At 42.6% G+C, this 26,629-nt stretch overlaps 1 protein-coding gene across 1 annotated transcript in view; it reads left to right on the forward strand.

The window, feature by feature from the left end:
* The first annotated feature begins 672 nt into the window (after positions 1-672).
* itga8 (integrin, alpha 8) overlaps positions 673-26,629 on the forward strand; it is a 59,792-nt gene continuing 33,835 nt past the window's right edge. The window contains exons 1-13 of the mRNA XM_008277070.1: positions 673-943; positions 1,205-1,335; positions 5,923-6,023; positions 6,126-6,249; positions 10,197-10,258; positions 10,665-10,710; positions 14,092-14,217; positions 15,363-15,407; positions 17,783-17,826; positions 20,296-20,352; positions 21,134-21,186; positions 21,274-21,479; positions 25,523-25,720. Of these exons, the coding sequence (XP_008275292.1) occupies positions 750-943; positions 1,205-1,335; positions 5,923-6,023; positions 6,126-6,249; positions 10,197-10,258; positions 10,665-10,710; positions 14,092-14,217; positions 15,363-15,407; positions 17,783-17,826; positions 20,296-20,352; positions 21,134-21,186; positions 21,274-21,479; positions 25,523-25,720 (1,387 nt within the window). The 5' untranslated portion in view covers positions 673-749. The remainder of the gene's footprint in view (positions 944-1,204; positions 1,336-5,922; positions 6,024-6,125; positions 6,250-10,196; positions 10,259-10,664; positions 10,711-14,091; positions 14,218-15,362; positions 15,408-17,782; positions 17,827-20,295; positions 20,353-21,133; positions 21,187-21,273; positions 21,480-25,522; positions 25,721-26,629) is intronic.

Raw genomic sequence — 26,629 nt, forward strand, 5'->3', positions numbered from 1 at the left:
AGAGGAGCCTGGTCTGGCTCTGTCACCTCTTTAAAAGACTTTTTCATTGCAGGATATTATTTTCAGCAGGAGAGAAGTATGTTACCTCTGCGGTTTTAAGGGGGAAATCACTTGGTGTTGAGTGAAGCGGTGAGCGGGGCTGAACTGCCAGAAAAACTTGCACATGCAGCTTAAGAGATTTCTGCTGTAAGCCGACATAATAATTACTGACATAATTACAAGCGATTATTCCAAAAGGAAGGAAATGCAGGCCGGTTTAACGGTATGGTTGGCCTGTAAAAAAGTCAACTATAAGGTGTTTAAATTAGTATTTGCGCGCACTGAGTCTCTGCGTAATCTTTAATATCATTTATTGGTTCGGGATGCTACAGGGGGAAAAAAAGCCTGTGCCATAAATGGAGCCGTGACGCGCCAGCCTCGTACGCGCGCTCAGATGTGGTTTGTGCCGTGCAATGTGTGTGTAGGGGGTAAAGTTTTGTGCAGGGGGCGGGGGGCGCGGCTGGGTAGGCTTGTAGCTGAGGACTCCAGAGCAGACCTGGTGGTTTGAGGGTGTCGGGACGCAGTTGTGGGGGCGCGCAGCAGCAGAGCGCACGCAGGGATCCGGGGGGCAGCAGGCAGTTGGCGGACTCAAATTCGGGACAAACGTAGCTCACCTGCACAGAGGAAACTCTCCTTCTCTGTCTCTCTGAGTTCCCTCTAGTTTTTTGGGGGGGGAGGAAAGTGCGTAAAGACGCTTGCTGCTCTTTAGGATGGAGCGCGTAAAGGACTGCGTTTCCTCCGCTGGGATGTTTATTCTGGGGCTGCTGTCTGTGCTCTGGCCGGCGCTGAGTGGAGTTTGGAGTTTTAACTTTTACGCAGAGCATCCATCGGTTTACAGGGGACCCGATGGAAGTTATTTCGGTTATTCTGTGGACTTCTACCAAGCTACCGCCAACAGCAACACGTGAGTGGCAGAAAGTGTCCCACCAGGGTCCTGCAGAAGTTCTGCTCTAACTGCACTTGAATAGAATACAATATTATCCTGTAGTGGGCCAGAATAAGTACAAATGGGCAGAGAGTAAAGCAACATTTAGAGACAGAAGAGAAACTGACATGTATGAATGAGCCATTTTACGCATCGCCTGTCCCAGTTTGCATAATGCATTGCACCCACTCCTGCATGCCTTGCATGTACCTTGGTTTGTCGTTTTTGTCTGCCCGCCAGGTTCAGTGTGTTGGTGGGGGCTCCTAAAGCGAACACCTCCCAGCCCGGCATCGTGGAGGCTGGAGCCGTCTATTACTGCCCCTGGCCCGGACTGCCTGATAGCTGCAGACAGATTCCTTTTGACAATTCCAGTGAGTTACCTGAAAAACTTCTAATTTTGTATTTTATTTTATTTTATTTTATTTTTTTCCCCCCACATTTGTGATAGAGCTCCTGAGGGGCTCCACAGGGTTCTAATTAGGTCCCAGCAAATGGATTTGGTATTAACATGCAAAAGATGAACTAGACAAACTGTGAGACAGATGCTCACCACTATCACTGTTTTATGAGTTCTCATAGGAGTGAATAACACATGAAATTTAACAAGCATTCATCTCACTTGAGATGCACCCTTTTAAAGCCATAGGTGGCCCCAGATGTTAGTGGATTTGAACCCGCTGGGCACCTGTGAGTCTGGTGTGTGTCGATATGAGTTGGCACATGTGTTGTTGCAGGAAAAAGACAGATAAGACATATGGGTCTCATCAGCTGCATCGAATAAAAAAAAAAAAGACAAAGGCTTGCAACATCAGGTTGATTGTGGTATTCAATATATTATCATCAGTGCTGGCTGTCCAATCAGGCTTTGTTTGTGCATGTAATGCCACTGATGCACTCTTTCCTATCTGAGTGTGGGCAAGAGGTAAAAAGAGGGAGAACAAGTGAGAAAGTGAGGGAGAGACGAGGGCGCAAACTGTATGCACATGGGAATTTAGTTCCCTTTCCGAGGAAAGGGGGATTGGGTGAGGTCTGCTTTTTATTAGATCCTGAAAATGTATCCTTGTCTCCTTTCCCCTCCCCATGTCTCCCTCTCTCCTTCTCCATCAGTCTGTCCCTCTCTTTCTTTTCATGAGAACTTCTATCATCTTTGTGGGGACCATAAAAAGAGATTTAAAGAGGGAGCTGACCTATTATTGCAGTAGTCCAGGTGATACGTGAAAATGATACACTTTGGGGCCCTGGATACGTTCAAAGATGGAGCCACCTTTAGAAAACTTCTTTCACTGTCTGCCATAACCAAATCGAGTGTTTTGCATTTCATCCTGAACCAAACACAAAAAAGCTGGTGTGTGCCCATGTGTTTTGAAGGTCAAGGGTAACTCTTTCACTGGAAAGCCAAACCATCCTTGACCTCTGAAGCTGTGGCTGCAACAAAGGCTGCTGGGGGCATAGCTAATGCAAGAAAGCCTCTTTCGCGTGCACAGCTCTGTGTCAGACACAAAAAGTAGGTTAAAAAAGACCAAACATGAAGGTAATTTATTTATTTAGGCTAGGACGGTCATATTGAGTTTTTTTCTACTCTTCATTTCCACTGTATTGTCAGAATGATTCAACAGAGCTTTTCAAATTCTACAAAATGTGCAGAAACAGACATGATTTTACAAAAGTTAGCCCAAGTTCTCGAGATGTTATGATTTCGTTCTCACAGCATCTCTAAATTCCTCGTTAACTATTTACCTGAATGGTTTAATGCTGTAATTGTTATCAATGACCATCAAAACAGCGACAGACATCACCTTTCCTGTGTTTTCATGTTTGTTTATTGCAATGGAACCATTTCTAAAAATGTCCAGGGCTCTAAATTGTAAAAATATACCAAGTTTCATGCTTTTATGACAAAGTAAATGTACAGTATCGCCTCAGATTTTGCATATATCACCTGGATTACAGTTACCTTTGATTAAAGCAACTGTTTTCCATTAGAGGGCTCCATGAAGAGGCCTGACATGTCAGACAGAATTCAGAGAAACTTAAATGAACAACCATAACAGAGTTATCAACAGGTAAGAAGAACACTTTAGCTAAGGATGGAGCTGCAGCCACAAGTCATACTAGAGTGTTTATAAGATTGTCATCTTATAAACACAGCAATGTACACATGGATGAATATGACTGGAGGCCTCCTTTATAAATGAGCAGCTGATACGTGGAGGAAACAGCTGATCAGCGAGCGCTAATTCGGTGTGTTTCCTGAGCTACAGTGAGGCACCATGAAGATGGAAGATCTTCCTGGTTCTCTCTGAAGTTAATTATGGTTGTTTCTCACAATGGGGCTGTTTTTTTTTTAGTGTGTTTTGGGGATAAAAGAACAGTGGAACAAATATCTGCATGAAGTCACATGTGCATCGATTCACTTCAATGGGTCCATAAGGTGATTGATGACAGAAGCCACGGTGGATATTTCTCGAGTTACATCACATCCACTTTTTTTTTTTACAGGTAGAAACCAGACTACACACACCCCTCGTGCACACTGGGTAAAATATCTGCACGAGTGGTGACCATGTGTGCGTACTGTGCTGGTTAATGTCCATACATCAGCTTCACATGTGCCTGATTATGTGCCTGTGTGAGAGCATGGCTCCAGTGACATTTTGCAGATGCGTCATGCCAATGAAGCAAGGGGGATGGGAGAGGGGGGGCGGCGTGTTATCACAGATTGGTGATAGATTGCATGTCCGAGCTGTGAGTGGAGAAATCTGGCAAGTGAATCAGAATACTGCGCTGGTTTGGTGTCATTAGTGATGTATTGCTTTTCATTTTGCTAGGAGATGATGTATGCATGACTCAGAATTACTGCAAATTATTTGTTCTGTTTTATTTCTGAAGAAAAAATGATGTTCGCTGTTTTCCAGTAAGGTTCACAATCAAAACAACCACCACACATCCTTAAGCCTTATCGTAAAATGAAGCCTCTGCTCCCTCAAAGTATCTTTTGTCGTTTTTATTTATTTAGGCTTTATTTAACCAGGAAGTCTCTGGAGATTCAAATCTTTTTTGAGGGAGACCTAGCCAAGTAGGCGCTCCATTATAAAGTTAAAATATAAAATCAAGCACGACAACAACAGACATGGAACAAAGCACATTAAAACAACCAGAAGACTGAAGATACACAAAACAAAGTCCATTTTAGGGAACAGTTACACATCTTTCAATCAGAACTTTGAACACTTCTGAGGAGGCAAAATCATTACACTGTAGTGAAGCTGTAGGACAAAGACGTTCTGTCAAGGTGAGAGCAGATCTTTGGCACATTTAGATGAGCGAGAAACACAAAATTACACAAGTAGGAAGGGACTTTTTGCAGTATTGTTTAGCAAAGTAATAATATACTAGCAGTGCTGTCGGCTTAGCCTTAACAGAGGCCAAGAAACTGGATCATAAAGTACACAAGGATAGGTACTGGACAGTGAGTCGGATATAAAACATAAACAGCTAACGAATGGCAGCTAATATATGTCCCCGTAGCCTGAAATACTTAAAATCAAGGTATATATGAGTGTTTTCCTGACTGCTAAACAAACTCAGACCCTATTTCGATAATAAACCTCAGTTTTTTTTACTATCGCTGCTCAAAATGCACTCTAAAGTAGAACCTATCCTCCAACCAGATACCCATGTGCTTGTAGGAAGATATTTGTTTCGTTAAGTCCCCACTTCAAGCAGAAATGCTGCAGAATGTGAGACCTGGGAGCAAGCTCTGGAAAAGATAACACATTGATTCATATTCCAAACCAACTTTATGCAACAAGGTCTACACTTTCTGAAAAACCGCCTGGAGCCTATTAACAGCTGCTGAATAAACCACTGTGTCATCTGCGTAAAGATGCACCTTAGCTGTAGGCAAGGCCCTTCTGAACAGAATTTTCAAAAATAGAAAAGAGAACCAAGGCTGAATCTGAGCCTCTCTTAGCGATCTCCATAAAGCTCATCATGTGTTTATCTGCGTGCACACACTGGATTCTATCCGCAAGGTAATTTCTGAGTGAATATACAGATATCTAAACTTCGAGTGTGTGTTACGTTTTTCTCACTCGATACCCTCATTTATTATTTCACAAGTTGTGCTGGGATTAGAAAAATGAAAATAAATGTTAGTGATGGATTTAGGTAGAGTTTTTATTAGATATTAGAATCCTTTGTGTAAAAATCTGATATATACAAACTGAAATTTGGCCTTCTACCCGTAATGTGTTCAGAAACAGATGGACAATACGAATCAATGTGTTCCCTGATCCCCCGCAGAGAATAAAGCACTAATAAAGACCAAAGACGAATAACATTAAACATGTATTGTACACCTGCTGGTCTGCATCCACTGTATTCCCGTAATTTTAGTCTGTCTGTGTGAGTGTGTGCATGTGCTAAAGGGAGGTGTTTAATGAGGAGGGGTCTGCACAGCTCTAAAGAGTCCCAGCTGGGTTTTAATAACACTGGAAAATATCTTCACCAGAATAAAGACAAACACGCACACACACAGCATCACACCAAATCTGACACATTATTGTGATTCCACTAAGAAATGCTATTAATGCTTGTGTATGTGTGTGTGTGTGTGTGTGTGTCTGTGTGTGTGTGTGTGTGGAGGCTCAGTTAGAGTCTCTTAACTTTTTATGGGTACAGCTTTGACTGGAGAAAAAAACAAAACAACTCTCCATACCCTGACAAATGTCTGTATCTGGGGGGCAAATGGTGTTTTGATGTGTGTTACAGGCCTGTTTAAGACGTTGCTGTTTGTTCTTGCTCATCAAGGACAAACACTTTTCCGAGCCTGGATCCACATTACCGTGGTCAATATCGGCTTTTACTGCCACCGTTATAAAATCTCTTCAATTCTCTGTTGTTGTTTTTTTTTATGTCTTTTCCACTTCCCCTCATTCCCTTCCTTCTTCCTCCAGATAACAGAATGATTAAAGTAAATGGCACCAGAGAGCCTCTGGAGTTTAAGTCGCACCAGTGGTTTGGAGCGTCGGTCAGGACGCACAAAGGCAAAGTGGTGGTGAGTGGACGTAATGTCAAAACATATCTGAACATTTATTGCACACATATTTGTCCCTTCTTTTTTTTGAAGCTTTACAATGAGTGTTTATTTGTCATGCAGGCTTGTGCTCCGCTCTACCACTGGCGGACGGTGAAGGTGAGCGGGGAAAAGGACCCCGTCGGGACCTGCTATGTTGCCGTCCAGAACTTCAGCGCCTACGCAGAGTACTCACCCTGCAGGACCAGTGAGTCACTTCCACCCTCCCTCCCTTTGTTTTCTCTCTCCGCTGTCAGTATGAACACAAATTAACCACAGTTTTGAGATGTTTTTGTGTCCTAAAACAATTTCCATCAGTGTCAGACAGCATAATATAACATAGTTCCTCTCCTGGCATTGATTAAACTCCTAAAAACTCATCACGGTGTATTGAAATAACACATTTAGAAGTTTTTTCCATGAAAATAATCCCTTCCTGTCTGAACCCAAAGCCTGCCACCAGGTTTGAGAGGCATGTGATCTCAAAAAGTCAGCGAAATTACACCATTTATCAGAACCAGAAACCAAGAACAAAAATAAAAATTTGATTGTCAACGTCCCGTCAGCCATTGAAATAGACGTTTGTGTGGTTGAAACAGGGAAAAAATGACCAAAAACAAGCTTTAACATCATGATATTCCATCAAAATCGTCTTATTCTACATGTGTTATCTCTTTTAAAATAAAAAAAAAAACAACGTTTGCACCAGATTCTGTCAAAAGCAAAAAATTCTAGGCTAATTGGCGCAACCGAGAAGCAACGAGTGACTCAGCTGCGTCCGGCAGACATGTGACAAACAATCAGGGACTTTTCGGCTGAACCACAGGCTGTGTTTATACGTAGCAGAACGGAGACAAGTGTAGGAACAAATTGCAGAGACTGAAAGGGGCAAAAAAAAAACATATTTGGTAACTAAAAGAAATGCAGCATGGCTCAAAAATGGCGTACAGAGGAGCAAGTCGTTGGAAGATACATTCAGCATGGTGAAACATCTTTTTCAAAGCTGAAGAGCAGAGCAGTTTGTAGAGGTTTTTAAATTGTTAATAGTAAAATATCTACAGTATGTGTGTGGAGCCAGGATTGGTAACACCTGTGGGCACACGGGGAAATGTGTTTTTTCTTTAATTAACTTGTCAAAGAAATTCAACTTTTTGTTTTTTTCCCCCTATTTTTTTTAACAATTTATGGCAATATAACTTCATTGCACAGCACAAAGGACATTTCTGAGTTCCTCCTCATTCTAGACATCATTGTGTAGTTCCCATAGAGGTGCAGGACTTGGGGAAAAAAAGAGTGAAACATGATCCCACAGTGAGTAAAAATGTGACAGGAGCAAAAACACCCTGAATCGTTTAGATGGATAAAATGGCTTAGATGTAGCTCTGTACGGTTGCTTCCTCCATAATGTGCAGATATGTTAAAAATCTTCACCTCTGTCTCCACAACCATCCACCACTCGTTGCAGTTCAAGCATACCAGCTCACCTTCAACTCTGCTCAAACACTGTTGTACACAATGGCAAGCTGTAATATCGGAGAAACTCAGTCAAACTTGTTTGAACTGGAAACTGATTCTGAAGAAGATACAAAAAGTCACACCTGATAAGTTGACAGGATTGGGTCTTTAGGTTCACTACATATGAAACACTGCAAGTCAAAATCTGTGTTTTTGAGATCTGCAGTTTCAAGATGCTCAGCCATGGCATTGACAATCCACCATATGGACATATTAATAAGGAAAAACCAAAGCTAATTTCTACCAATCAGGTCTTTAAATAATGTGCTCAGTGTTAGCCTCAAATCCATTTCCTTACTTAACTTTACGGGTATCATTACACATGGGGATAGCTTTATTTGGCCAGATTGCTTTAAACGTCCACCTCCGTTAAATTTAATCTGTGTTGTTCACAGCAGTGATGATCTGCTGTTTTTGCCAAAGCTAGTTTCTACCAAGAACTTGTCCATGAAACCTGCGACCAACTTGGTTTTAAGTTGAGTGAGTTACAGGCAAAAAAATCTCAAAGAGAGATATCTGAAAACCTGGAAAAAATAACACTAATACTGCCTGCATGGCCAGATACGAGCAGGAGAAGGTGAGCTTCCTCAATAGATGGACTTTCCTGATGTTTTACAAGTTGCCACAGTAACCTGAAAAAAGCCAGTCTCTCTCTCTCTCTCTCTCTGGTCCTCTTCTTTCTGTCATCGGTTGTGTAAATGGGATTTATGGGAAGCCTCCCATCCCCACCTCACATTTCCAGCTTTTTTTTTTCTTTCTCCTCCACTTTCTTCCTGCGACCCCTCTCGCCCTGTGCAGAGATATGAGGCGGCAGCAGAGCGCGATAAGGAGAAATGAAGGCTATCAGGTGGCACATCGTAAACAGCAGATAAAGCGCAGCCCTTGCTGTTCGCTCCATCGTGTCTCCCACGTATATAAGCACACATTTGTACTTACACTCCCTCCAGTAATTGCTTCGGAGCTGTTAAAGATCTCTGTTTTGTTGTTTATGTCAGTGCTGAGTAATCAAGACGAGAATAATCACATTGTAAAGTCAACTGTTCTCGAGGGGGGGATAACTCTGTTCTCAGTGCAGGGGAAGTTTTTTTTCAGTATCATGCGTTTCGGTCCGATGTTTCGTGCCTCCGGCGGCTCTTTCGCTCCATCTCGACGTGAATCTGTGACCGCTCAGACGGCCATAACTCACTTATTGTTTATATGTGCAGTTGTGTAGTTACGCATCATTAAGCTTCACCTCAGGGTGCCACTGGAATGGAGAACAATTTATACTGTGCACATAAGTTTTGTGTGTTTGTGCCCAGTTGGATGAAGTAATTTAAACAGAAACACACCTCAGTAAGTCTTGGTTTTTATGTAAGTGCTTCTTAATTTTCATGGGCTTTATAGGGGTTTCTTGTAGTTAAACGATTTAATCCAGTCTTTTTTCCCATCTGTCTGTTCTGTTTCTTTTTATATTCCATACATTCTTGTCTAAACTTGCCACCTACATTACCCACAATGCACCTCAGGGGTTCGAGTATGTTATGGCAGTGGTGGTGGTAAATGTAGCCTGAAGCGGCGATAAGGAGCGAGATGTGGAGGACTGGCAAAGCTCACTTCTTTCGAAATCCCAACAACAGATTTTATTCCTGTTAAGCTTTATTTGTTACGCTGATTCAAGTGACATCATTTGAGGCGATTTCTCAGATTTCCGCTGCTCCCAAAAGGCTTACGAAGTTTCTTTTCACATATGGAATATTAATCTCCATGACCTGGTAAAAGGGTTTGTGTCAAAGCAGGGAAGTTCCTCATCACAGCCTGGTGGTGGGTTTGAAAAATAAAAAATTATCACCCGCAAACTGTAGAAAAAAAAAAAAAAGAAAGAAAAAGAATTTTCGGATTTGAATCCTGCGGTTCCCTTGGTAACTGAGCCAAACCTAAGCTTAAAATTGTGATATTTTATCAAAAAACACTCTATTTTGTATGCTTGATTCTTAAATTAGCTAAAAATATTTACCATTTGCACCACATTCTGCAAAAAAAAATTTAAAATTCTGTGCTCCTCGGTGCAGCTGAGAAGTTATGAGTGAATCACCTGTGATCAGCAATCATGCAACAAAAAGTCAGGGGCTTTTTTTTGGATGAACTGCAGGCCTCACATAGCAGAGACTGGAAGGAAAACAAAACCTATTTGATCCATAAAATAAATGCAGCATGGCTTAAAAACAGTAAACAGAGGAGCAGGTTGTTGGAAGATACAGTCAGCATGGTGAAACATCTTTCTAGAGTTGATGTGTGAGGAAAAATACCTGGTTTGTCAAGGGTTGTAAAAATGTAAGCAGTAAAATATCTACGGTCGGAAGAGCCCTGATTTTTTTCCCAGTATTGGTAACACCTGTGAAGAAAAAAGGTTGCACGTGTTGTTTCCTCTTTTTTTTCCCCCATTTTTTTGTAATGCAAATAATCAAATTTTATTCTGTTTTTGATGATTTATGGTATAATATTTGTATCATGCTGCACAGAAGACATGTTTTAATTCTCCAAAGAAGTCCATAGAAGTTGCGGTAAAAAATTAACAAAAACCTCCTCAAGGTTCCGATGGTTACGATGCTGCTTCGGATTTTTAAAAGCCGTATTTCAATCTGCTTGTGTTGTTTCCAGACGATCCGGACCCGGAGGGGCAGGGGTTCTGCCAGGCCGGCTTCAGTGTGGACTTCACTAAGGTAAAGACGACACAATCACGAGTTACTGCAGGGACAACCTCATTTGTCTTTGACTCCCCTCACGGAGATTTATGGACACTTGGAAGTTGAGAGAGTGTTTTGTCCCAAAGGAGAAGCCTCCACACCCGACGTGACCCGTCGCCTCTTAACACAATAGACCAAAAACATACACATTCTTTCACTGTATAGTCAATATGAACCCTGACCTCTGTCTCATGGTCCAACTCTACCCTCCTGTACAGGAAGCTGTCTTTCACTGCAGGATGTCAACAGGCATGACAGCAGGGATCATATGTGCACGCTCGTTTAGCTACACACATTATGTACCCCCTCTACAACATCCACGTGCACAAATTGACAAATTTCTGCCACATGACTAACCCTCAACTGACTGTGTTTATTCCAGGAAGGACGGCTGGTAGTAGGAGGACCTGGAAGCTTCTACTGGCAAGGTAAACCTCTGTTTGGTCTCTCTGCTGTAATGATTTCATAAATGGGAAGGGGCTCAAATGATGGAAAAGAGTAAAGATGGGTTTAACAGGCAGGACGGCCCCCATAGACACATGCGACACACTTTCCAGATCTTCATTACAGGAGTCCAACCAAAAGAGAACAAAATGTGTCTACTTTCTCCGCCTCAGTTTTCCCTCCCTTTGCTCCTTCGCTTAATGCCCCTCTGTGTCTGTAACAGTGCAGCAGGAAGTGGGTGTTTGGGCTCTATAATGAGCTGATCGGGGGGTAATGGAGTGTGGAGGAACTGCCCCTCTGCCCCGTGATACAGCACAGAAGGAAACGCTGCAAGGAGCCCGAGGGCCGAGTCGAGTGGGACAAAGGAGAGGACTGAGAGCAGCACGGATCGCCATGGAGATGATAGAAACACGTTGCATCATCGGGAGGGAGGGAGAAAGATGAGAAGTGAGGGAGTATGTCGGACACCCGGGGAAGCAGAATGATGGATCTCCTGCTCGATGAAAGCGGCGCTGAGGTCAGCCCGCTCTCTAGATGTTAGGGTTAGACTAAGCAGAGGGATGAAGTGTCTTAATAGGTGCAGACACAGCTAGAGCGTGTCACGGCGAAGCTGTTGAAGTGTAGCACTACTCCCCCGACTCCAGGTGTCCGAGAGTGTCTCCGTGCAATCTGAATTTAGAGAAGTGATGCAGCTGTTTGAGGAGACAGTTACGGATCTCTTTCTTTGTGACCCCTGATCTGTGAGTCTGCTGCAGCATGTATGCCGAACAACAATGTAAAAGCAGCGTGTCCTACGTGATTCAATTCTCTCCATTCTTTATAACATAAGGGAAAAAATGTTTGCTGTTTGAATCTCTACAGCAGAGCGGACGTCATTAAACAACCAGCTATATTGGAAGTGATAATGGAGCGGAGAGCGGGGTGACTCTGGGGTTACACATCTGCAGAGTTCATAAAGTTGTTGATGCTGCTTGTGGAATGTCGTCCCAGAGCTCGGTGAAGACGGTTCAGGGGACAGGTTCACGTTGTTGGACGTCCACGGTCAGGTCTGGAGGGTCTGCAGTGGCCTGGAACACTTCACCTGCTATCACCATGTAGAAAGGCATTATATAAGTGGAGACCATTCATCATTTACCATCACTGTTACATCAAAGCGACGAGACGCAAAGCAGGCGATTCCTCACAGTTACAGCAGATATTCTCTGGTCACGACAAACCAGCAGCTTCAGTCTCTGCAGCCGATCACAGGCGGTTTTACAGATGAATGAGCCTGATGTGGTGATCCTGGGTTTATGTGGTGAGCTTTATGGATTGGTGTTGGACTGGTTTTATGCTCATTTTGAACTGGTTTTAGGTTAGTTGTAGTTTTTAGACTGGTCTAATGATGTTTTTGGACTGGTTTTAGGCTTGTCTGAGACTGGTTTTAGGACTTTCTTGGACTGGTTTTTGGCTGGTTTTAGGGCAGTTTAAGGCTGTTTGGGGGCTAATTTGAGGCTGGTTTTAGCACATTTTTGGATTGGTTTGAGTCTAGTTTAAGAATGGATTTAAGCTGGTTTTAGGACAGTTTTAGACTGGTTTAAAGCTGGTTTTAGATTGGTTTTAGGGCAGTTTAATGCTGTTTTTGGATTGGTTTGAGGCTGGTTTTAGGGCAGTTTAAGGCTGTTTGGGGGCTAATTTGAGGCTGGTTTTAGCACGTTTTTGGATTGGTTTGAGTCTAGTTTAAGAATGGATTTAAGCTGGTTTTAGGACAGTTTTAGACTGGTTTAAAGCTGATTTTACACTGGGTTTTTTTGGACAGTTTAAGACTGTGATTTTGGACTGGTTTTAGGAATGTCTTAGAATGGTTTCAGGCTGGTTTTAGGATGCTTTGGGCTGGTTTGAGGCTGGTGTGGGGCAGGTTTAAGGCTTGTTTTGGATAGTTCAAGGCTGGTTTTAGGCTGGTTTTAGGCTGGTGACGAACTGGTTTTGGTCATGCAGCAGACTATCTGTCACATCATGCTGTCTGAAACAACTTCTTAGACAACATAAGGTAAAGTCGTCGATATTCAAGTGCCTGTAAATGGCCCTAACTGACATGCCAGCATGCAACATGTCAGCAGCTCATTCTCATCTTTTCTCTTGTCATCTGTGGTGTCATTTGAATGAAGCTGCATTTAAGGTGGTCTTTTATAGTGTGCACTGGTTACTATCTGATCATAGCCTTTGAAGCCACACCTGACTGGCCTGTGGATTAACTCAGAGTTAAAGAATTTGTTAAAAAGCTCCAAAAACTTTTTATGTACAATTAGTTAAATTAATACTTTTCCAACTATAACAATAGAAATGGGACTTCTTTAAGTCAGAAAAGAAAACCATTTGTATGCTGCATGTGTGTTTTTGTTCAGTACAAGTTGCTCAGAAAAGAAAGTTAGAGTAAGAAATAAGGAAATGTGAGATGGATATCTAAAACTGCAATACTTTTTTTTTTAATGATTTTATATTGTTTTGCACTGATGCCTTTGTTACATGTGGCTGAATAATGAATGCTGCAGCATTAGACAAGCATCAGAGGCAGCCTAATGGACTGCTCCCTCTCTGTGCCCTCAGCGTGGCAAGGCAGGCTGCCTCCAGTTAAAACACTTCCTCCAAATGTTTATAAAAGCACTCAGCCTGGATTTTTTATGGCCTCTAATATACAACAATTATCTTCAGCCTTCAGCCTGATTCATCATAAGAAAGAGAAGAAAAAAAAACTCCTCCTCTGTACACAATCTTGTTATCGTTGAGTGTAAATTACTGCTCAAATTAGCAGCAGTGACTTATGCATCTGTGTTAACAGTGTGTCTCATTAATCAGATAGAGGTTTAATAATGACTTGATATGTTACTGTGGGAGATAAACTCTGAGAGGGAGGGAGGGAGAGGAGCTGCAAGGAGGGTTGGGAGGGCACATTTTCCTCCCCGTCAGTCCACACACACACACACACACACACACACACACACACATTAAGCAGGATTTATGGAAGGTTGAGGGCAGCCATAGATAAAATCATTTGTTTGTTTGACCTCTTGTTCAACAGCAGAGGAAGGGTGTTGTTTGTGTGCGCACACCTATAATTCAGAACCCTCGCTGCGCCTGGAGTTTTCTTGAGGGTTTTTTTTTTTTTTTTTTAAAGGAACATTTTGTCAGTTATTCCTCTGCCAACGATGTGTTTAAGCTCTCCTCTGGGAAGGCTTACAGCTTTCATGTGGAGCTCCAGCTGATATCTATTGCAGGCGGCAGCGTCGAGATGCCTTCACGGAGGGGGGGGGGTTGTAGGGCTGTAACCGCTGTCCATAAACGGATGTGACTTGTTTTTCTCTGTCCGTCTATCTGTGCGTGTGCAGGTCAGGTGATGACAGCAGGGATAGCAGAGATACTGAATGGCTACTCTTTAAAGGCGGTGCTGAGGCAGGTTCCAGGCGAGAAGCACACCAGAGCTGCCGAAGACACGCACGACGACAGCTACCTCGGTAACACGCATTTACAAACACACACACACAAAATAAAGGCGCAAACCAGAACCAACATTTGCACTCTGCAGTTATGCCACGGAAGAACTATTTTTAATTTCACAGAGAACCTTTTATCAAGAGATTCTTAACAGAGGCCCCATTGTTCCTCCAAAAAACCATCAAAAGATAGACACCATAAACACCACCTCCAAAGAAGTTTAGCACATTTTTAATGGATGTTTTTGTCTTTTTTCTATTTTAATAACATGACTTCAAATCAAATCAAATTTATTGATAAAGCTCCCACTTAACAACAAACAGAGATGACCATATTGCTGCACAAAATATTATATGTAAACATCTAGACGATTTAAAACTTGTGAAATCAGCTAGAAAAACGAAATAAACTAACGTTAAAAGCCCAAATAGACAAAAAAGAATAGCAACATAGCAGCAAAAAAGGTAATTGTGAAGCTATTGAGAACATGTGCGGCTTAAGTTTTTACTTAAAAGCAACAGTGGAGGAGCAACATTTGATTTAAAGTTGAAGTTTTCAAGCTGCAACGGCAAAATCTCGATCTCTCGAGCATCGATCGGTGGAAGAGCTAAATAGGGGCAGAAAAGTTCTGAAATATACACGAGTGCCAACTTAAAAAGTGATTTTTTTTTTTAGCAAAAAAAACATCAAATGTAGGCTTGTGCATAATTTCTGGGTCCTTTCCATGATAATATGTTTCATATCGTGGGTTTTTTCGGTTAGACAGATCTGCTACAAGATGCCAACTTGGGATTTGAGACACTGTGATGCTCATTTTTAATGTTTTCTGATGTTTTATAGAGCAAATGGTTAATCTAGATTGAAAATAATCATTGGTTGCAGCTTTAATTTTTCGTAATTATCTGCCACCAAACCAAATTCCTCCAACAAAAGTAGAGAGCTATCAACTAAATAAAAAGATTGTGCTTTAAAGAACCAGAGAGCTTTCTGAAGAAACATCTAAGAAGCATTATTTTTCGAGCGCACACACACATAAACGTATGCACAAACCTAAGCAACAATCATCCTCGTTATCATAATCTAATTAGAATCATTACGTAAAACATGCAGCGTAGGCATCTGAATCTAAACCGCATGTCGTCATGTGCAACTCATTTCTCCCTAGGTTACTCTGTGGCAGTGGGAGAGTTTACAGGAGACTCTGAACAAGGTGAGAAAGCCAACAATTCATTACGACTAACCGCATGCAGCAGCAGAGGAATCCCTAACCAACAACATCAGCAGCCGATCCAAAAGCTCTCCGCGAGGCTGGAGAGGTGTGCGATACGCTGAGCGATAGGCGGTGGACAGCTGGGTGACAGTGTCGGTGTCTGAACTCTGAAGCAGTAATGAGAACAGTCTCTGCATGTCTGGGTCACGACCCCGAAGGGACAGGACTTCAGGAAGCCCTGATAAAGAGATTTCCTGTCGTCCACTCTTACTGATTACAATGATTACTGGCAGACTCGCCAAAGCTCTTCGGGTCTAGAGTGGATCCAGAATCTCATCTGAGCTTGAGATATGAGGTGTAAAGAGAAGCAGGCGCACACAGCATTGTGTTATAGAGGACGTGCAGGTGCTGAAGAGATCCTTTGAGTTCACGTTTAGGCCAATATAAATTCATAAAGGTTTTGATTTGTAGAAATGTACAAATTATTTATTTTTTCCGACTCTGGTCACTCACCAGCAGTATAGCATTTACATTTTTTTGCATTCCCATGTCATCACTTTTTTAACAGTACAAATAAAACACACAACTGATTTTTGACCAAAAGTGGCGCTTTTTCATTAACCCTCTTAACCCCAAACTAGGTGGGTTTTATTTTACTTCTGTCTCTTTTTTTTTAGTAAATCTAAACTCGTTTTTCACTGCAAAAATAAAGCATTGAACCCTCAGTGAAACAGCACAACCGTAACTAGAGGTAGAGAGAACTCAGACATGTCTGCTGCGCAGTTACAACGCCATAAATCCTGAAAATCAAAAAGACGAAAGTTGAATTTGTGCGATTATTTACTTTACAAAAATTGAAAAATACGGAAGCCGAGAGCGGTCATGGCCGCACATTTTTTTAAACGCCGTTTTCCCGAGATAATTATCCCGTTGACAGTTTCGGTTGTCACTTCAGCCTTCATCAGAAGTTGTCGGACTTCCTGGTGTGACGTATCTTATATAGACAGCTGACCGGGAACTCCGACATGAAGTGTCATGAGAACAGCTGACCGGGCACGACAACTTGCAATGAAGCGCTCGTGCCCGGTCTCGTCTGTCCTCCGGCCCCCCGCTGGTGGGTCCCACACACCTGGGATTCCATCCTGGACTGGGCACGAGCGGGCAAACAAAAACACCAATTATCTCGTTTTCTCGAGAAAACGATTCTTGTTTTCCCGAGATAACGAGAAAATTAACTCGTTATCTCGAGAAAACGGCGAAGAAAGAACAGTAGTGGAAAACGACCGCGCTCGGCTTCCGTAGAAAAAAATCTGGAATCAACATGAACAAGATTTTTTTCCAAGTGTCCACAACTGTTACAAATACAAATGATGACTCAACACAGTAAAGATATTTCACTCACTATTACATTTTGAATTTGTTTCCATACTCATCTCCTATTTTACTTTGTGTAAACACGGCCTGCAGTTCAGCCAAAAGTGTCACTAACGCCTTCCCAGTTTTGCCAAGGAATCCAACTTTTATTATTATTATTATTATTATTTTACAGAATCTGCTCAGAGCAAACAATTTATTTTTGGTGAACTTTTAAATGAGACAAACATGAAGTGACACAAACCCATTTTGATTAAATGTCACAAATTTAAATTGGTTGTAAACTGTGTCTCCCAGATGATTAGTTCAAGGATCATCGGAAAGTTGGTTTTGGGGTTCAGATGTGTTCAGCCTCAGTCTTTCCACATTATTCTTCAAACCGGTTTCTTTGCTTCCTCTTCAAACAGCGTCACATACAGCGTGACACATCCCCCCCTTCCACAATGTCACTTAACTAATCACCATTTAGTGGGATCTTTATGGGACGACCTTGTGTTTACAGACCCCCATACCAACCCGGCAAAGGCCTTGAACCGCCTCAGGCACAACACATGTCAGAGAAGTGAACCTAAAGAGGATGCACATGCCCGTTGATGTGCTGTGTTGTGGTACGAAGCTTGTTGTGGTCTTGTTCCCCTAAAACCTCTTCGTACTGGAGAACTGGTTTTAACTGGGAGTTCTGAGTAAAGACGGAGATGGGAACTGCTGGTTTATAGGCTCGTGGTTGAGCCTGTCGGGTAGAGCCCGAGGGCAGGAAGCGAGGAGTCTGTCTCCTCTCTCTCTGGGTGGGACCCTCAGATCGTCCCCTATAAGTTCACAGCGCCGCACTCATCAATCAATAGTCTCGCGAGTCTGAGCATCCAATCACTCACTGCGTTCTCAGCAACACTTAGCTGTGGGCTGGGTAGGGGGTTTGAGACTAACTTATGTTGAACCCTTTCTTCCTCTGTACGTTTTTTCTCACGCTAATTGGGGTCTTTCTTTGTTTCCGTGTTCCCCAGAGCTGATAGCTGGAGTTCCAAGAGGAGCTCAGAACTTTGGATATGTGAGTATGAACAGATTACACAACGATAAACTTTTTTTTTTTTCTTTTTACACATTAACAGCAACAAATGGGAGACAAATTAAAGAAAAAAAATTAAAAAAATAAGTGGAAAAAGCACAGCAAATGTAGATGCTTTCATACAGTGCATGAATAAAATGGTTTAATGATGAGGACAATGACGATGAAACCAACCGAACACCTATTGGATGATTTTTGAACTGACATGTTGGACGCTATCTATTCTGACTCTCCAGATGCAGACGGAGGGTATAAGTCTGCCACTTACATTGCAGCTTTCTCCTCCTCTTTTGCTATTTCCACGCCACTGTTTCCAAAATTCCCTTCGCTCCAAGGAACAGCAACCTAAAAAAGTACATTTTGATGAAGCTCATGCAATATCGCAGGCCTTTTTAGCGATTTCAAGAACAGTGATCTCCTCCTTGCATGTAAATGTTCCACCAAATGAATTCCCCCGTCACTATTTTGCAGGGACATCATCGCTGCATCCTTCGCTTATCTCTTCCCAAGATGATTATGATTGGTTTAAAGAAATACGACCAATCCAAAAAGCTTCCCCTATAGTAGAATAATAATGAGATGTTACCATACCATTGTCCGGCGCTGTGAAGACAGTTCTGGCAAGGCAAGACTGGACGCTGTCAAAGTCCCTCTAGAGCAAGTCTGTCAGTTTCAGACTAACAAGACCAGACTTCTACATATAGAATGGGAAGACAGCCTTAAGTAGAAATCTGCCACAGCAATATAAAAGCTGCATGTATATAATCACTAGTTTATCTGATAAAATGAAATACATCATACACCAACAAGATTAGTTGGCTGTTCAGCTCCAGTAGAACTTCCAGTGTCCAGTTCAGCTGCTACAAAGCAGATTATTGGTTTTATTAAGTGGATTATGTGACATACAACTGCCTTGTTTAGGAATTCTGTCATAGATTTCAATTCAGGACTCCTTTGGTGGTGTGTCTCTACCTTATATCATCACTGACTCTATCCATCATCATCACCAAATGCCATATAAGGAAATAATGATGTTTATAGACCAAATAGCATGCCAATGACTTGCAGCCAACTATTTTAGGTATTCGAAGGGGCTCAGAAACCTAAGAAGACATTTTATATTGGTTTTTATTTTATTTTCTCCCCTGTCTGTATGTGGTGTACGTGTAACATTTCTTGTCAAGGTGGATGTGTGTATAGATTTTACAGTCTTTCATCATCGTCTGTTTTCAGTGTTTCATACAGAATTACAGCCTTTCCAGCACACATTAATATAAGGGCAGAACAATTAATCGATTTGAAACAGCGCCATTGGCAAATAATAAAGGCTACACTTTAGAATCGACAAACTCACGCCATCCTGCTTGTGTGACAGTCACACTTTTTGATGATATCTCATGTGGTGATGCTCCATCACATGTCCGAATCTTATTACACGATTAATATTGAACTGAAGCAAATCCAATCGCGCCATCTGCTAGGAAAAATCACACTTCTTTGAATCGTAGCACCCTAGCGAGAACACTGTATGTGCTACGTGTAAACTCGGGTCTATCTCGTGTCCGCTGATGGGAACTTGTCCCCAGGGCCGACTGTGTCAATCCTCCCTAATGACACATGGCTTCCGCTGCATGTGGAGGACGGTGACCCCACCTAACCCCGCTAACCCTACTCCACACATACACAACCCCGAACTCTAACCTGCTGTTTAACCACAGGACTCACCACGCTACGCACACACATTAGCACACACCGCGACAGTGTCTGGATGTTGTAGCTGGTATGAGGATGTCCTTTCCTGTACAGACAGTGCACTGCAAGTGCCCCAGAGGAGGGGGTTGTAGCTCGCAGTAGGTGGAGCGTTATGAGGGATACGGGCACTGGAGTAGTTGTCAGGCCCGATCAGGTTTCCTCTGTGACCAATCTGACAACTGAGCGCAAAGGAAAGTTAACTCTCGAGCTATTGATTCAATATTTGTGTTTACACATCCTCATCTGTCTGCGTTCGTAAGTCTATCCCTCTTTAGTTCGACTTTGAGACATCTGTGATTGGGTCAGCGTGTATCCTCCCGCTCATGTGTGTAGCCCCCGGCTGTCTCCATGTGGTTGTTATTTTAGGTCTTATGAAGGAATTCTCAGCCTCCCCCCTCCGTCTCTGCCTGCAAACCAGGGGTTAGAACGGGGGGAAGGAGAGAAAGATGAGGGGAAAATGGTAAAGGCACAAAGAGGGTGGCGGTGGTGGTGGTGATGGTGGGGGAGGGCAGGGAAAAGAAAAAGGGGTTTCAGTTGAATAAAGGCTTTTTTTTTTTTTCTAATGCGGTTTCTGACTATTTTCTTACATTCTTCATGTGTCTGTTTGTCAGACTGCTTGGCCATGTTTACTCCTGGTGCACTACAAGGACAAAGTCTGGTTCTTTATTAGCTGTCTGACAGTCTGTCTGCTTGTTTTAGGTGGCGATGATCAACTCCACCAATCTGACCTTCATCCAGAACTTCACAGGGGAGCAGGTAGGAGCATCAGCACATCCCATCACACTCGTACATAAACCGCGCTCAGGAGGGAACCATTCCTGCAAATAGTTCTTTGAAGATAGTGCCCTGAAAAACGCTTCCTTCAGGCACAGTAAATAAGTAAATAAATAAAACCAAGGCTTGCTCACAGGGGATCCAGGATCTGCTGGGTTTTCATGTTTATTTTTGTAGGATCACAACTTCTGTTCAAAATTAGTCAGGTTAATCCCAGTAATTATTGTTGCTTGTGTTTATATTTCCATTACTTAGACTAATCTGTATAATTAATAGCACTGCTGGATCTCAGCCCTAATATGTGTTATGGTCAGATAAAGTAGTATTTTGTATATTTTTTAAAGGGTTTTAATCGCCAATATGTGAATTGTTCAAGTAGACACTGATTATAAATAACTTTTGCAGCATTTCTGGGTCCTTTCCATCATCTAATATTAGGGTTCTGGATTGTTGGTCAAATAATTGATAATATTTAAAACAATCTTTAGTTGCAGCTCTTATTTCATGCTGCCACCAGATGACTCCAGTAAAAACAAAGAACCTTTAGTATTTTAAAGAACCACATAAAGACAATTGGTCTCCTAGCAATTAACCCCGTCTGGTGTTGGTGCTTTGAAGAACCAAAGAGCCTTCTAAAGTTGATTACCAGTATTTTTCTGAGAGTACTAAACAACAAGCAACAGCTGGATTTTCTTACATTTTGGAATCAGCTGAGTTTGGATGGAGATGGATGGTTTAATTTTGTAACGTCTCTGCCCTTCAGATGGCTTCCTATTTTGGCTACTCGGTGGCTGTCACTGATTTGAACGGAGACGGGTGAGTAGAGAGCCTCCCTGGTTGCACCTCCTGTATCTCTTTCTGTTTTGTTTTTTTTATAACTGAACCTCCACCATGTCTCCTCAGGACGGACGATGTTCTGGTTGGTGCGCCGCTTTTCATGGAGAGGGAGATGGAGAGTAAACCCAGGGAGGTCGGGAGGGTCTACCTGTACCTGCAGCTGGCTCCGCTCACTTTTTCCCAACCTGTTCCTCTGACCGGCACCCACACCTTCGGACGCTTCGGCACAGCTATCGCACCCCTAGGAGACGTCAACCAGGATGGATACAATGGTATGTTGAAACCGTCACATAAAGACAGAGAAAATGATGCACATATGCAAGACAGGATGCACAACAAAGAGAGAACATTTGAACCTTTCACCTGACAACAGACAGATCTATTTCGGCATCTCCACGCCGACTGTTTTGTCTCTGACCGAGGAAATCCCATCAGATGCTGCCACTCGAAAAACTTTAAAGCCCCTTCAGCCAATCAGGAAGTGCGACGATGAAAGGTTGTCTGTGTGAACTTGTTCCTTCCTGCGATGATCGGGTTAAGGCCATGTGTGTCGGAGTTATTTTTACCTCACCAGATGTGGCCCGAGATAAAAATCATCTGGGAGTTTCTGTCCTGCAGCCCGGAGTTCATTCCTCTCCGATGTGTTTGTTTTATCCTCGCATTGATTGGGCACACACACATGCATACACACACAGACACACAAACCATGCAGCCTGCAGCCCAAATGCTCCGCGAGGCGAAGGCATGTCGAACACAGCCTTGAAAAACGAATGAAGGGATGCACATCTGGGCTTCGTATGACATCAATCCTGCTGATTTGTCTTTTATTTATTCATGGACAGCATGTGTTAAAGTGCGTACCACACCTTTAAACCCATTAACCACTAGATCAATAATCAGTGGATCAATAGTGAAGCTGCAAGAAACACAAATCACATCTGCTGTCTGTCAGTGAGCCTCCGAGGGTCCAGCGTGGAGACAAAACACTGGTTCTAATGTGCCCACGTCCATCTCCGTGCATGATTTCATTATTGGGGATGATGGTACAGAGTCAGCAGCTTCTTTTTGTTAATCTACCTGTGCCCTTGTGTATTTCTGTACGTAATCGCTGACAGATTTTGCTGTTGAGCCTCTTTCTCCTCCCACAGCCGAGACCTCATCGCTTCATTTACAGAATTCCTCTAAAACCCCATTTCCTCTCATCTTCATTTCTGAGTGTCAACTCTCTTACAATTTAGCTAATTTAATTTGCCATGCGGCTTTCTTTGTTTTTAATTTTTATCGACCGACGCGGGGCTTTGTGTCACCGCCGCTCGGAGAGTGTCGGCCTGTTTTCGTCTGTGACTAACAGCCTCCTATAGTTTTGGTCTCAGTGATCACAGTGGGTGTTCCGCTGGCTTGTCTGCGTTGTGTGGGACGTTGTTGAACAATGTCCACGAGTGACTTTCACATTATTTAAAGACTTTTTTTTTCTTTCTCCTACATAAGATGTCTCTTTTTTTTCTTTTTTCTTTTCACATTGCTATGCAGTTGTATGCACATACCACCACATAGACATACGGTCTCATGAACACGCATGCACACACACACAAGCTCATATATACACTTGCATGCACACATGGTTGCATTTATCCTCTCTACCCCGCAATCTGCTTCATGTGGAACTAGTTGTTTAGGCTGAGAGAGAGGGGGTCCGGAGACAAACAGGATGTCTAGAGGTGTTTGGACAGTTACTGTACTGATGCGTACTTTAATGCAGGACAGTGCGATGCTTGCAGACTAAGAATAAATAATCAGATGTGTTTGTATGTTATAGCAAATCTATAAGGTTTAATGTCTGGACCGATGCTTCCCGCTTGTTATAGCTTTGTTTTCATGCATCGCCTGTGTGTAGGTGCTCTGTTTTTCCACAAATATATGCCTGCATGTCTGAGTTGACATTTTGGCAAAAGATAGCCTTATTCATTTTTCTACTGAGAGTTAGAGGAGAACATTTCAGGGTCAGTTCAGGGCCAATTTTCAAGGGGACCGCAATCATATATTTGTGCCAAAATGTAGAATAATACAAATACAAACACAAAACTTTGTTGAAATGCCTTTTTTTAGTCATGTCTTTTTAACATGTATCTTTCAGTGTTGACAGGCTATTACCATAGATTGTATACAAAAAGATAGACATCAGCCATCAGGTTTTCAAGCTGCTGTTTTGTAGCCTCGATTTTGAAATTTGACTGCCATCAATAGGTTGATCTGTTTGAGAATGGGCTGCAGGGTGGCGCAGTTGGTTGGCACCGTTGCCTCGCAGCAAGAAGGTCGCCGGTTCGCGTCCCAGTGAGGACACCTGGGATCTTTCTGCGTGGAGTTTGCATGTTCTCCCCATGCAGCGTGGGTTCTCTCCAGGTTCTCCGGCTTCCTCCCACACAGTCCAAAAACATGTTGAGGTTAATTGGTGATTCTAAATTGTCCGTAGGTGTGAATGTGAGTGTGCTTGGTTGTCTGTCTCTAAGTGTAGCCCTGTGATAGACTGGTGACCTGTCCAGGGTGTCCCCTGCCTTCACCCTGACTCAGCTGGGATAGACTCCAGCCCCCCGTGACCCCAGTGAGGATTAAGTGGTGTACAGATAATGGATGGTTGGATGTTTGAGAACTTGATGATGCTAAGCCTGCTGACTCAAACATACCTTGCTTTATCGTCTGTTTAACTCTAAATGGGACCATAAGTTACAAGTTTAAAATCATTCTGTCTCAAAAAAGTCCTAAAACTAGCAAATGAGAACATAAACTCATCAAGAAAACATTGAAAGAGGTAACAGCTCAAGGAAGCAATAGGGCTGGTTTCTGCTAGACTTCTATTCAATTTTGACTTCTATTTGCAACCAAAGAAGTCACCCCCTGCTGGCTGCCAGACAAATGCAGGTTTAAGATGCTTCTGTGTTGACTTCAGTTTTCAGACCCAGAGTTGACATCTTTTCTATACAGTCTGGGGCTTTTACTTGAGGGTTGTTGTATGACGCTGCGACCTGCAGCTGGTTGGCTTCATTTAGATTAGCATAGAAGATGGAAACAGGGGAAACAGTAACGCAGTACAATCACCAGCACTTCTAAAGCTCATCCCAGAGCTAATTTACATGTTATATTTCATCCGTGAAATAATCTGGCACCAAACCACTGTGAGACTGCAACATGTTACAGGTGCAACGCTGGTTTTGAGGTTTTAACTCACTAAACTCTCTGAACCCCAAGCAATTTTTTAGCTTTTTTTTTTTTCTCCTTTCCCAGTTTTACTCACTGTGGAGTCATTTTTTACTGCATTATAAAGTCCTGCACCTCCATAGAAACAGCAAAACCATGACTAGACATAGAGGGAACTCAAATATGTCTTCTGTGCTGTATGAGACAGTTTCAGTGCCATAAATCGTTAAAAAGAAGAAAAAGAAAGGCTGAGGTTCTTTGATTATTTGTTTCATTGAAATCAAATTTTGAGAGTGCCCAAATTTTACAACTTTGACAACTTGTTTCCATACAAACCTATCGGCTCTATGGAGACACTGCCTGCAGTTCAGCCTGAACTTTGTCACATGACTGTTAGTTTCAGTAAAGTCAGTCATAGCTTCATGGTTGCGCTCGTGAGCACAGAAGCTAGCATGTGGGCTTTTTTTTTTACAGAATCTCATCAGAGCAGACATTATTTTTGGCAAATTTTTAAAGGAAACATTCGGAATAAAGTAAAGTTTTGATTAAATATAATGATTTTAGGGTTAGACTTGGTTGTTTCTCTGGCGTTACACATCATTAGTCAGAGAATCAGAGAATTCTGTCTGTTTTTACAGTTTTGTGGCTCTGATAAATGTTGTAATTTTGGCCATCTTTTGAAGACATTTTAAAAACATGTCTTTAAAATGTTGTTGGTGGGTTTTGGGATTCATTTGGACAAACTGTTCGTGGCTTCAGTCCAGAAGTGCTGGTGGGCAGATTTTGTTACCTTTGGACAAAGTAAGACTGGCTGTTTTCCTCTGTGTCCGTTCTTTGTGCTTGCTATGAGTCATCTCATGCCACTTAGAGTTATAGTTAGAGCAACGATCTAAAAAATGCCCGGGACAAATCTGGAAAGAAAGAGCTGGGATAAGATTAAAGAATAAATCAAACAAACTTTAGTTAAAGAAAGTAAGTAAATGGACATGTGTAAGGAGGTCAAGCTCTTTTCCTTCCTCTCTCGTTCCTTTCCTTTCTACCTGTATGTTTTCCTTTGCTTCTGTCTCGCAGGCCCCTTAACCCTGCTGATGCATAAACCATACATGTGTGTGTCATCCCTTAGACGTGGCGGTGGGCTGTCCGTTCGGAGGCGAGGAGCGTGGAGGCAGAGTATTGATCTTTAACGGCAACAGAGACGTGTCCACGCAAGGCCTGACGCTGAGCCAGGAGCTGCGAGCGGCCTCGAGCCCCGGGGCCAGTTTGCCTGGATTCGGATTCACTCTGAGAGGAGGCCAAGACGTGGACAACAATCAGTATCCCGGTAATCACTCAGCAAAGCCAACCCTCTGTCCTCTCCACTCAGCTCCCCGTGTTATAATCAAAATTCTTCCTCGGACTTGGATTCTTTCGCTCTGCTTCCAGCTCCTTTCATTACAGCCTCCCTCCTCTTCGTTGTTGACCTCCACATTTCATCGTTCCCCCATGCACTCCTCCGCCACCATCCCCATGTTCTGCTGCCTTTCCTCCTCTGCTCTGGTAAAGTCATCAGATGGGGGGTATGGGGATGTGTGCCACGAACGGCTGCCGCATCCATTCTGTAGGGATTTACAAGTAGGAGAGAAAACGCAAAATGGGGAGAAGGAACGATGGATAATAATACATTATCCGCATGTTCGGCCTGTGAGTTATTCAAGGCTACGTCTGTTTCCCTAAAACTGAGCAGACAAAGCAGCATTCTGCCAGATTACATGCAGCGACTCCCTGCTTTCTGTGGCACCTACTCGCTTTACCAGACACCTTCGCTTTCTGGCTTTTCCAAATATATCAAAACTACACTTGAATAATAAAACAAACTGACAAGGAGATTATGTTTTTGAAGCTATTTATACATAGGAGTCTACAAAAGGTATATTAAACAAAGCAGGTCTGTAAAACCACTGTTTTACTACCTTATTTTCTCCCTAATTTGGAGCAATTGTGCTCTCAGCATTACTTTGGCTTCGTGCTTCCACAGATTAAACGTGCAATGAGACTTTGTTTAGTTTTTTCTTTTCTTTGCCTCCGCTCTCTCCTTTTTTCCCCTTTTCATTCTGCTATAATAACATATTTCTTCATTCCGCAAACAGGATATCGAGCAAAATGCACGCACATGGATACTCACATGTGTGGCTTGTGCTCAGTGTGTGTTGAGTGTGTGCCAGACTCCAGGTCACACTGCAAATCAGGATTA

This window comes from Stegastes partitus, unplaced genomic scaffold (assembly GCF_000690725.1).
Source record: "Stegastes partitus isolate 25-593 unplaced genomic scaffold, Stegastes_partitus-1.0.2 Scaffold88, whole genome shotgun sequence".
Taxonomy (NCBI): Eukaryota; Metazoa; Chordata; class Actinopteri; family Pomacentridae; genus Stegastes; species Stegastes partitus.